The sequence below is a fragment of the Aptenodytes patagonicus genome, chromosome 8 (genome assembly GCF_965638725.1).
Source record: "Aptenodytes patagonicus chromosome 8, bAptPat1.pri.cur, whole genome shotgun sequence".
NCBI classification, from domain to species: Eukaryota; Metazoa; Chordata; class Aves; order Sphenisciformes; family Spheniscidae; genus Aptenodytes; species Aptenodytes patagonicus.
Window position 1 is genome coordinate 4508926 of NC_134956.1, and position 12105 is coordinate 4521030.

A 12105-nucleotide genomic window follows, 5' to 3' on the forward strand; every position below is an offset into this window, starting at 1 on the left:
GAATTGGGGGGTGGGGATGGACCTTAAATAGGACTCAGTTTTCTAAGGAAAAACTTGTATATAACTTCTCTAAAAGCAAAGAGCATTTTGATCTCTATTCTGAATCAGTTTCATTAATCAAGCAGCTACTGAGTAAAATGGATCTTTGCTTTAAAAGCTCCACCACACTTTTCATTGCATTTTCTAAAATAGAAGTGTTTTTAAAGGCAGAGTACTGGTATTTAAACCCTAAAAAGGAAATGCTGAGAAGATTCATGCCATGGTGGGGAAGATATTATTTATGTGGGAATTTGTATTCCTAAAAAATTCTCAGCTTTCTTCCAGCATTATCTAATTAGGAGACTGGTTAAAAACAAAAAACCTCAAAAAAACCCCACCCTTCAGGGATAGTATATCTTTAACAAGAGATTCAAGTTAGCCTGGAAACATGCATTTCTCACCTCAATAGCTGTAATCCCAGTTCATAAACCAAATCGTGAAATCTTACTTTTTCCATGACTCAAAAAAAAGGCATGCATGTACATGGAAACACACACACACACGCACACACACAACACTTTCAATTTCAGTCATCAGGAGAAAAGTTGTTTTGTAAAACAATTTCTTGTGTTGGGCACTTAAGTAGGAAAAAAAGCATAATAAGGCTTACTGTTTTTAAATACAGAATTTAAATACAGAATTTTAACCCCCCATAAGACACAAAGGATTGTTTGCCCTATTACTTTCCATATCTTCCCAGTATATTACCACTTGCCCTATTTATCAAAGGGCCCAAATCCCAGAAGTTTCCATCATAAAAGATGAGGTTTAGTGGAGAAACTATACTACTATTCAATAGCTAGTACTTCATTTGGACACGCATGTTATTATCAAAGTGAAGCTAAGTTAGCTACACCAGCTGCTGCTGAAGAGGTTACGGGCACACGTCTACCTAACTTGCAGCACTTCTGAAGAGAGCCCATCTACAGCTCCAGTTTTGGGCACCTATTAAACCAGAGAAAACACCAACAGCAAAAACCCTCTTACAAACACACGTGTATGGTTTCAACACATTTAACTTTTGCCAATTTTCCATGAATAATAGAAATGACACTGCTTTCTGATACGTGTTGTCTCCTTTTCTCCAATTGGATACATTCTAGGAAGTCAAAAGCTCTCCCCAAGCCAGGATTAGCAGAGGACTGTTATACCTTTCCGAAGTTTTTCTAGGCTCTCTACAGCATCCCAAGGTTGGAGTGTGCACAGGTATGTTCCCCTTCCCACCCTCAGCCTGTTCAAGTGAGGTCAATACTGAACTGACAGGGACTCCATTTAGGCTGAAATACGGCTGGCTATTCAAGCTACTAGTAGAAATTGGGGCAGAATTAATGTTAAGTTTTACTTAATGGAAACATTTTTCTAGAGGCAGGCAATCAGTGTAAAATTTAGCTCCACTATAAAATACACTTGACTAAATGGAAGAAGCTAAGCTCAATTACAACATTTTTCTGGTTAGTGGTGTCTCCTTGCCATTTAGAGTTTCAAGCCTGTATGTTCTTACACACAATCGCGCACACAGGTGCAGGAACAGCACATTACAGTGCAAACTGGGCCATTTCTTTGACAGATAGTGCCCAAATATCACCCCAGCACCACTGCCTTAGCTAAGTTTTTGACACGGCAGAGACAACAGATTTTTTTTATGCATCTTGCAGGTAACAGTTGTATGGCATTAGCCAGCAAATGCAATCATTTATTTTTGCTCACATCATGCCACATCTACAACAGCTTCTGCATTTGTTTATTTTTTCATTATTTTCAAAATCTTGGGTTCTAAAATGAAGCTTGTTTAGTGTATTTATCTCCTTTACCTAGCATTTGAGGTTATCAGTCACCATTATAATCTTCCCTTGCCTCTTCCTGACATTTTCCTACTTGAAGTCATATGAAGTAGAAAATCTTAAAACAAAAAAATCCCCAAACTAGTTTTTAAAAAAAGATTAGCACAAGAGTATCATGTCACAGTACCTAAGTTTACTGCATCTCATTAGTATCTGTCTGACTGAATTTAGAGTTTATGCAGAAAAATAAATTGAAAAATCATGTTTATTAATCACTTCCAAATGAGATGTGTCACTATGTGTCATGTTATCTTCATCTAACACAAGACAATAGCATTTAATACCGACACTACAGTCTTGAAAGTCTTCACATTGTCATTTTCCAACAGGAATTTTCTTCTCCTGCTTGGAAGGGCCTTCTTGCTTTGTAAAGATGTCAGCTGACACATCCCTTTTTATTAGCTTCATCTTCCTCTTAGAAATCCAGCAGAGAATTCACGTTTCTACCCCCATGCTCATCTTCCTGCAAATACCATTCCTGTTCAAACCGTGCACTAATCCAAGATCCCAGGTACACATTCACAAATGAATTTTCCACTGGCCCTCAAAGTATTTTCCTCTTTACATGCAGCATGTAAACTTGCGTAGGCTCTGCATATGCAACACATGAAACTCAACACACACCACCATCAAATTTCAAGGACAAAACTTCTAGGAAGAAGCCACATTTTCGTCAACAACAGACAGCTTTTAACATATTCCTGGTTTTGGTAGCTTGAGGATTCTTTCTTCCTTTAATGAAATGTTCTTAGATGACCTCACCTGAATTTTGTTATTACCAAAATGACCTGCTTTATCTACTGTAGCAAGATAAACTCATCGTACTGGTCTTCGCGAGAGTGAAGATCATATGCCAGTCTAAGAAGGGGGAATACAAGAGATGACTGAAGCAGAGGAGGACTGTCCTGTGTCCTCAAAATCAGATCTAGCATTTAGCTGTTTCCTCATCATCTATTATCCCACTAATACCTTCCTACCCCAAGCCCAAGCACACCTGCAGAAGGCTTCTAAAAATTCTTCCGAGGGCAACTTAAGATCATGGGCATAGAAGGGGTTATTTGTTTATTCATAAACAGGAACTACAATGGCAAAAGCCACCTTCTTTCCAGTATCTAGGTTTCTAGTGCCCTTAAAGGCAGCAAAACCTCTTCAAATCCCATCATGACTTTATCTGCAAGTTTGTAAGCTTACTGGATCAGACCAACTACTTCAGGGGGCTCTTGCAGCACCTTCTCTTTTCAATTAATATTGTCTTAATATAATGTGAGCATTGAGAGGTATGGGATGATGAAAAAGACAACATGCAGGAAGAAAAACCAGGAGAGTATCTTCTTGCAGCTATTGCAATATCCTAATGCTATTCCATCCTGCTGCACACTCTCCCAATATGATTAAAGAAACCCTCTCCATGGAACTATGCAGAGGAAAATTTATTCCCCATGCTCATGTACCTCTCAAAATTATTTTATTTAGCTGACTTAAGCACTGCCCATTTTATCCTCTTTTTACAGCTTCCCCAAGTTCTATTCAGCTTCATTTTCACTGCTGCCTTTCAGTTACTATTATAATACTATTAATTGCTCCAAGCACTGCAGAAGATGTTGTTACAGCAACAAGCTACATCACTGAGCTCATAGGATTAGCTGGGACAAAAAAAGCCTCATCGCTTTCTGAAATCTCATGAACAAGCATAGCAAAATCTGTATTAACACCCATGAAAGCGGCATTCCAAGTATTCCGGTAGTTGGTTAAAGGTTTCCTTCCTCTTATCTGAACAATAAGTCTCATATGGAATCTGGAAATCTCTGGATGAAATGGCTAGTTCTCTAATCAAAAATTAAACACCCGTACACACACCCGACCAAACATGTGCATACCTGCCATTTCAGCTTTGAAGAACTGAATGAGTGATTGGGTGAAAGAAAGAATCCATTTATCCATGATGTTATTGCTCTCCTTAACTGTGTTCTCATTGTAAAGGAATTCTCTTCCCTCATCCTATCATCAATATAAAAACACAAAACACGTTTTCAAGTCATAAGGGTATATATTCAAACCTCTGTATCTAACCACCTGTCAGCCACTAATATTTTGTCACCTTCACCGTGTTACACTGGTTTCCTAAGAGAGAACATTAAATTCCAGAAACATGTATGCAAGAGAAATAGCTAAGGAAAACCCGACTCCCACTGCTGCTGATTTCACCACACCATACGTTCAACAACAAAGGAGGCCAGTTATTTGGATCTGTTAAACCAGATAAAAAGTAGTACAGCACACAACAGTATGCCGTCGTTCTTTCCCTGTTTGCAGTATAAGTCATAGCTTCCAGACACAAGGTAGGACTCCTGAATTTACGTAACTCCTTCATCTAGGAGGATCTGAAGCATTTACAAGAAATGTACTATAAAGATGAATTCTATTTGGGGAAAGGGCATATAAACTATATAATTAAAGAGCATGTGACAATGTCAACAGATTAAAACATAGAAAAATGTAACCACCTGAAAAACAGGTGGAATTTTTAGGCATCCAACATGCATGTAGTGCATTTTGTTGCTTTCCAGAATACTGATGTTTGCACCCATCTGAGAAATTTCCTAACACTTTGCTGGTCCTGTAGGGCATTGCAAGCAAGACAACAAGTAAACACATTTGTTGCTGCCTACAGTCTGACTCTTTTCCATGCGAATGTTCTTATGACTGGTTGAAAACAGGGCGGTTGTTCATTTTTTTCGGATTTACAAACAGTATTTAACATCTGGTTTTAAGAGTCTTTGGACTTTCCCTTCTCTGAGAGTCCACATGAAAAAATCTGTTTGGATTATTCGACCCAGTAATTATGCATCCACTTACATAGTATAAAGGAGAAGATTCTTAGGAAAGAAACATATCTGCACACCCAGAAGTGCAGCAATCCCAGTGTGAGGTCAGCGATCATTTAACCAACTACAGTTACTGTGGTAATTACAGAAAGCATGAAATTATTATTAGACTTCATCCAGGACACTGGGATTGTAGTTTCTCTCTTGCAGGAGGCAGAATACAATGAAAAAGTTGTTTAAGCCTGTGCATGAAATCTAATTTAAGCACTATCACCTCCAATAGCACATTCTTTTGCCTAATATGGTGCATAGGAATGGTTTCACTATCTATTGAGAAAGAAAAATTACATCTGCTGAATTACCAAAACTATCTGCTTAAGCACCCGGGTTTTCCACTGGGGTCTTCCACCCCCAATTTGGCTCATCTTGCAAGATTTAATGGGATCACAGCAAAAATCTGCAAAGCACACTTTAGATAATTCAAAGGTCAAACAAGAAAAACTGAAGTGTATTTTTGGGGCAATGCGTAAGTTTGTCTGACGAATGCTGTCTAGGGATCCTAAAAAAAGATTTGTTAAATATTAGGATGTGAAGTTACCAGACTTTCTTCCCAAAAGGGGTTGTTAAAAAGATAAAACCATTTACTTAAGTCAGCTATTTACTGTACTATTTATTGAAAACAGCTGCCTTTATTGCTTCAAATGGCAGCTCTCCACAGCGATTAGGCTGCGACTGTAATTTCATGCATGGTACGAGGTTTGAACTTTTTCCGCTTAGTTCCCACTCTCCCATAAAAGTCTGCACTAACAAGTGCTAACCTTCTATCATTAATCTCAGCTGAAAGATTAAAATTGGTTTCAGCAGAAACTATACAATATACACATAAAATCTTCAATTTAAATGAAAAATTACTATAAGAAAGAAATTGTAATCTTGCTTTAATTCTGAAAGTGTAGAAACTCATGTCACTTATACAACATCTTTTAGTAGCTTTCAAAAGTAATCTACAAGTCTAAAGCATTATTGCTTTTATGATGATTTACCTTTCTTTCCACTCCATTTCTTTATTTTTTTCCAAGTTGTATTTAAATTTAACTTTAAAAAAAAATTAACTATCACGTTACAGAAGGCAATCTTCTTGCTGTGGTTAATGTATTCAGTATCGAGTATTCCCAAGTTAAACATCTTTATGCAGATTCATCATTGAAGTTACAGTAAATGAGTTAGCTCAAGAAATTGTCACAGCAGCCACTACTGAAAATAACTTTCTTTTCATTACTTATTTGCAGTTCTATTTGTATTAAATCTGTATGCTGTTAAGCAATGTTTTCAGTGCAGAGAAACTTGCAGTCCAGATGCCATCCTCCGACGGCATCCCTCCTGTGATGTACCCATGCCCAACTACATGATGTGGGGTAACAGCAGCAGCAGCACTCAAGGCAGTATTAGCGACACCTACTGCCTCCAAGCTACTACTCAAACACTGGTAAGACAATTACTAGAAAACCAACAAGGCTTAGTATGGACATTTCAGAAGGATGCCCTCAAGCACATGTGGTACCTGGCTTTTAACTGGTGTTCCCAGCAAGGTGACTAGCAGCAGATAATTGCTTAGTATGTATTAACTCCACAGACTCGAAGTCCCTACCTTGTTCTCTAATTTCAGGAGTACGAATGCAATAGCATCACATTTCTTTCAAATAAAAGGGAATCAAGAGCACCCTAATCTGAGAAATGATAGCTGTTACGTCTTGACAGTCCCCTGCCTTTCACTCCTCCTTTCTATATAAGGAGAAGCTTGGTCAAGAAGAGAAAGATGCAGGGTGATTATAGCTTTATAAAACAGGGTACAAACAGCAAATAACACAGAAATTAACAGCAAGTATATACAGCCTGATCTAACTTTGAAGTCAGCCTGGCTTTGAACAAGGAGGTAAAGATCAGATGACCTCCAGAGTCAGAGTCCAGACCTCCCTTCCAATCCAAATTTCTCTACGATGCTAATTCACTTTAACAGTGGAAGAAGCACAAAGCCCCCTTCCACTTTGCTTTTCCATGCTCGAGAGATCTGTACCTTATGTTGCAGGATCTGAACATTCTGAACAAGAAAGCGATATGCATTGTACCAGGGCAGGAAGACATCCTTTAGTATATCCCTTACACCTTCCTCCTTAAACCTCAGGTTTTCTGCTCTTACCACAGGAGAATTGATCAGGTATAACCTGCAAAATAAGAACACAATACTTAAAAGCTTAAAACTGCATATACTGATAGAAATGCACTTAAAATGTACAGTAAACCCTAGAGAGCCGCATAGCAAGAGAAAGATACCCGAGGGAGCAGTTTCACACTAAGAACTCTAAGGAAGACAGTATTGTAAGCATGTAACATATTGAACATACGACAATTTACTTCCTAGGAATCCTACAGGATTATTTTTGTGATATTGCATATGGACCTTGAATTGGAATTTAAATTTTTGTTTTTACTCTAGAAGTTAATTGAAGTGATAACACATGCTCAGACACTATCACAGTATAAAACAAGCAGTGGATACATGGAATTAGTGTTCATCTTTAGAATGGCACCTATAGTTTTGGTAATATTTTGAATTCCTTAACAATGACACAGTACCTTTCTGCTCAATCTAGTTAATTTCCTCAATTATAAAAAGCTTTGGGCCCATTGCAAACACAGGACTAAGGAGCAAGGCAAAACAGGCAAATCAATGTAAAAGAGCAGAAATTAACATTTTCAAGAAAAACAGCCCCAAAAGAGGACAAAGGATGTACAAATGTGTCTCAGCTCCAGAAACAGCTCAGCAGAGGATTCAGGTGGTGCTGACTACTTATATCAGAAGCAGCCCCTCACAGAATCATGCCCGCCTCGGCCAAGGGAGTTCATCTATACATGAAATCCACCCTGTCTAGGGAGATCCTCCTTGGGTCAGTCTCTCTCAAGCTAACAGTTCCTCATTTCAGAGGGACAGACATGTCCCCCAGCTTCCTTGCTGGCTGTGAGTTCACAAAACATCATCTTTACATTTTATCCCATCTTCTTCCCTAAACAAATATTCTGTCTACGGACACAAACTGGTGCCTATCAAGTTAACTCAAAAAGAAACCAGGTCTTACTTGGGTATCAAAAAAAACTTGAATACAAACTTGATTTAGATACACTCCATTTAATTTTCCAAATATGAAAAACAAACCAAACTTTTTTTGTTTTAAGGATTGTGGCATTTCTCAATAGAAATTTATTAACTCATTTTCTCGCATTTTATCAACTTTTAAAATCATGACTCTAAACTAACATATCTTTACAGGAACTTCCTTTAGGAGGCTTTAAAATCTTAATGGGGTTTGACACAGCACATTCAAGAATACCAGACCATAAATTCTTCAGGAGACGGCTTCTTGCATAAAAATGAATACATAAAAATAGAGCTGCCAGAGTAAACAGACAGTAATGCAGCACAGAAATGGGCATGCATTGGGTTGTCAAGCATTGGAACAGGCTGCCCAGGGAAGCGGTTGAGTCACCACCCCTGGAGGCATTTAAAAGACGTGTAGACATGGCGCTTACTGACATGGCTTAGTAGTGGACTTGGCAGTGCTAGGTTAACGGTTGGACTTGATCATCTTAAAAGGTCTTTTCCAACCTAAACAATTCTATGGTTCTATGATTTTCAGTACTGTATTGAAAAAAAAAGTATTTTTAAACATGATACTGGAATTCAAATTATAAATTTACAAAAGTACAGAACAATTAAGCATGATAATGAAACTAGAATTTAAGTGTATATTTAAATCAAACTTCCCATCACAATTTTTTATGTGTTTATTACTCATTATTTATTTCAGAACTCAAACATAACTTTGCTCCGAATGCGAGAGGTAGTCTGGCCCCAGGGTACAGCAGGATACTCCAGGCCTTTTACCCATTTGGGACTTACCTAAAATAACGACCACTTCAAATTGCCTCCACTGCTTTCCTCCTGAAGAGGCAGCAATGCAAACTAATCAGAACCATGAAGGATCCACTAAATTGCTCCTTTGCACCCACCTCAGCAGCACTCGCTGCAGAATCTATCAGAAGTCTTCTTAAAATAGCTCTTAGTATGAGAAATTAAAGAAAATGTAGCTCTCCAAGGCTACAGTTTTGTTTGTTAGTTTTTAACATAGCAGCCCTACGCTGCCTTACAATATGTAAATGTTAAAAGAATACTAATTTCCTGAATTATTCCAATGCAAACTTACTTACATCTATTATATGGAAAGAGAAATAAGGTACCCAATAAAGGAAGAATTCTATCAATTTAGTTACACCCAGCGATATTACCCATTGGGCAGAAAATAAAACCTTCCTCAAATCAAGCCAGTATTATCAAGTTTTCTAACAATGTATGAGAAACAATAAAGTACCCTCCTTTTCATCTCTCTAAAACAGTAGTCTATGGCTTTATGTTATTTCTTCTATATTTTAAGAACAGATTGAGAGGAGAATGTAACACATCACTTCTAATAGCAATACTTACCTCAGGATACGTGAAAGCAAAGGGCTTGTAAATACTATGACCAGCAAATTCTCTTTCTGACATAGTTCAACTCTGACAGCTATCCAACCCAAGTCATGGGCCTTAGGAATATCGAAATATAACTGGTTTTGACAATTCTTACAGACTTCACACAGGATTCAAGTTTCAGGAAGTCTAAAGTTGGGTTGTTAAATTTACTGTGCTGTTATTTCTTCTGTTCGCCCTTTCTATTCAATTCCATATTCATTTAAACAACTTACGTCTGTATTTTCTGCTGATCTATTTATCAAAGCAGCAGTTAGAGAGTGTGTGTGTGTACACGTACACTGCAAAAGCTAAACTAATTCTGCAGGGAAACAGTGCCAAGGAAAAAACTCAGTTGTAGGTTTTTCTATAAACAGAACATATCAAGAGCTTCAGCGAATAAGCAGAGACAACTGAATCGCAGAGCTCCTTCCATAAATGAACCTAGTCTGCAATGCTTTTTACTCTCTATGTGGGTGTATGTATAAATAAATGTGACATTAAAGAATGAGTGCACAGGCAGAAAAATGAATTAGCTTTTTATAAATCAAAAAAACATGAATAATGGGAGCGTAACTTCTGGTGTTTGAGATTTTTTGTTTTGTTTTATAAAAAAAGGCAGATTTTTTCCAACGGAAACATCACCTGTGATTTAAAAATCTCCAATATGAGTAACTCCAACCCTTTTCATTCATATTGTTTCAGCTACCAATTCACTGATACTCTGCTAATACCCCTTGATTATTTGTAAAGAACAATTTTGGTCAAATTTAAGAAATCCACCCAACTCTCCATTGTAAGCATATATGAAAAGTTAATTTACTAGGTCTTTTAAATGCTAAAGCTTCAAACAATAAGGAACTTCACATCCATTTTTTAAAATTATCTAGAACAAGCAACAATCATCTTTCTCAAATAAACAAAAAAACACTGTACACTAAGCTTTCATTCAGCCCAATCGTTACCGTGTATAGTTGTAACATACAATTCAACATGTGTGATAGTTTAAGGTTTTCTTATATATAGGAAGAATTACAGGGCTCTCGAGAAATGCGTAAGCAGTGTACTCCCGCAGTTACTAAAATGTCTTTACTGTACTTTTACCTCAAGGTACCACTTCATGCATGTAGTTAATGCATCTAGCCGAAGTACCAGGTGACTGCATAATTATGTGGATATGTTAGTATAACTTTAATGAAACACTTGAACTGTTTAATCTCTGTTTGACCAGGACAATTTATATATACACATTAGGTTGCTCCACTTCTGCTTTTCTGGTTTCACTATTATTAGGTACATATTGTATACTTACACCAGCAAAAGAGAAATGCTTTCTCTTTAGAAAATGTATAGTATAAGCAGCAAACAAACATTTCTGTGCATTATATAATGTCTGCTATGAACAGAAAGCTAACATATCAGACTGTACATTAATTAAGTAAATCCTACCTTAGTGCATCAGCTCCATAACTATTTACAATACTCATTGGATCAGGATAATTCTTCTTCCTTTTGCTCATCTTTTGGCCGTCACTAGAAGATATCAGAATGTAGGCATAAATTCCCAGAATTCTTGTAATACATGGATAAAGAAAAAAGGCCCTTCAAATCCAGCTTAATTCCTCTGTCCTATTATGTTCTTGGTAGCATAGACATAATTATATATTAGCACATCATTTCAGTATGACTGGTGAACCCACAAGAGCAACTGAAAAACAACCCAAGAGGCTCCCAAAAGTTCCAAATCTAAGCAGGAAATCTGTCTTTCCTAACAAAGCTGAGGGAAGATGTGCTTCTTTAAAATCAATCCCTCCAGCCCACTGGCAAAGCTTTATTTGAAAATAAAAGGAAACAAATAATTAACTTATTAAAAATTACATCTAAAAGTAGATTTATAATCCCCTTTACTCTGCATAACAGAATTTCCTATTCTTTCCTATTCTGACTTGTTACTCATTTTCTCTCTCTCTAGGAGGGACTAATCCTGCTGGAAAGAACCTAGTGCAACAGATAGCTGGGATGTGTAAACCTCATACTCTCAGGTGCCTCTTACCTCCTGCAACAGCGATATCTCCCTGACATGTCTTAACAGCTCCAACATCCATTTCAGATTTAATTTACAATTCGCAGGGACTTATCTGAAATATTCTTTGGCTAAAAAAATCTGTTCGTGAAAGAACTGACTGACATACCAACCTGGCAAGAACAAGGCCATTCACAATTACATTCTTGAAAGGAGGCCTTCCAAAAAGAGCAGTGGACAGCACCAGCAAAGTGTAGAACCTGAAACAAGAGACAACGTAAACGTGACTTTCTAAATATGCCAAACGAAAGTCTGCATGTCCTTCATTACAAAAGAAATTTTTCATTATGTTGTTTTACTCTAGCAAAGTTAAAATTTAAGTATATGGAACACTTATGTGGCAAAGACTCAGAAGAGAAGCTTATTTTAAGTAGACCTTTTTCCTCTTTGTAGCATATCGTGCTGTTTGCTCAGCTGTGATCTACTAGTCCAAGAAGGCTGCAAAATTGTAATAGTGAGCATTAGGAAGGTTGTGAAGAAGAAGATTTCAGCATTTTCTCCTTTAATACAGAAAAGGGAATTCCGTCTCTGAACAAGCTCCCTATTTGCTCACTGTAAACCTCTGAACACAGAACCAGTCAGGAACAAACACGGCAAACAGGACTGGCACACTTTTTGTGTGTGTTAACGTGTGTATTCTTCAGCCTAGCAGACAACAGAACAGTTACTGCTGGGAGCATAAAAGCAAGTTAGCAAAAGTGAGCAGAGCCTCCTTCCGATCAAACTTAGCTGGGTAAATTAGCCATCACTATAAAA

At 37.4% G+C, this 12105-nt stretch overlaps 1 protein-coding gene across 2 annotated transcripts in view; it reads right to left on the reverse strand.

Annotated features, from left to right (window-relative positions):
• IARS1 (isoleucyl-tRNA synthetase 1) overlaps positions 1–12105 on the reverse strand; it is a 116312-nt gene that overhangs the window by 35191 nt on the left and 69016 nt on the right. For both annotated transcript variants that reach the window (XM_076346026.1, XM_076346024.1), the window contains exons 18-21: positions 11463–11549; positions 10716–10799; positions 6780–6927; positions 3758–3878 (exon numbers count right to left, since the gene is read on the reverse strand). In XM_076346026.1, coding sequence (XP_076202141.1) covers positions 3758–3878; positions 6780–6927; positions 10716–10799; positions 11463–11549 — 440 coding nt within the window. The remainder of the gene's footprint in view (positions 1–3757; positions 3879–6779; positions 6928–10715; positions 10800–11462; positions 11550–12105) is intronic.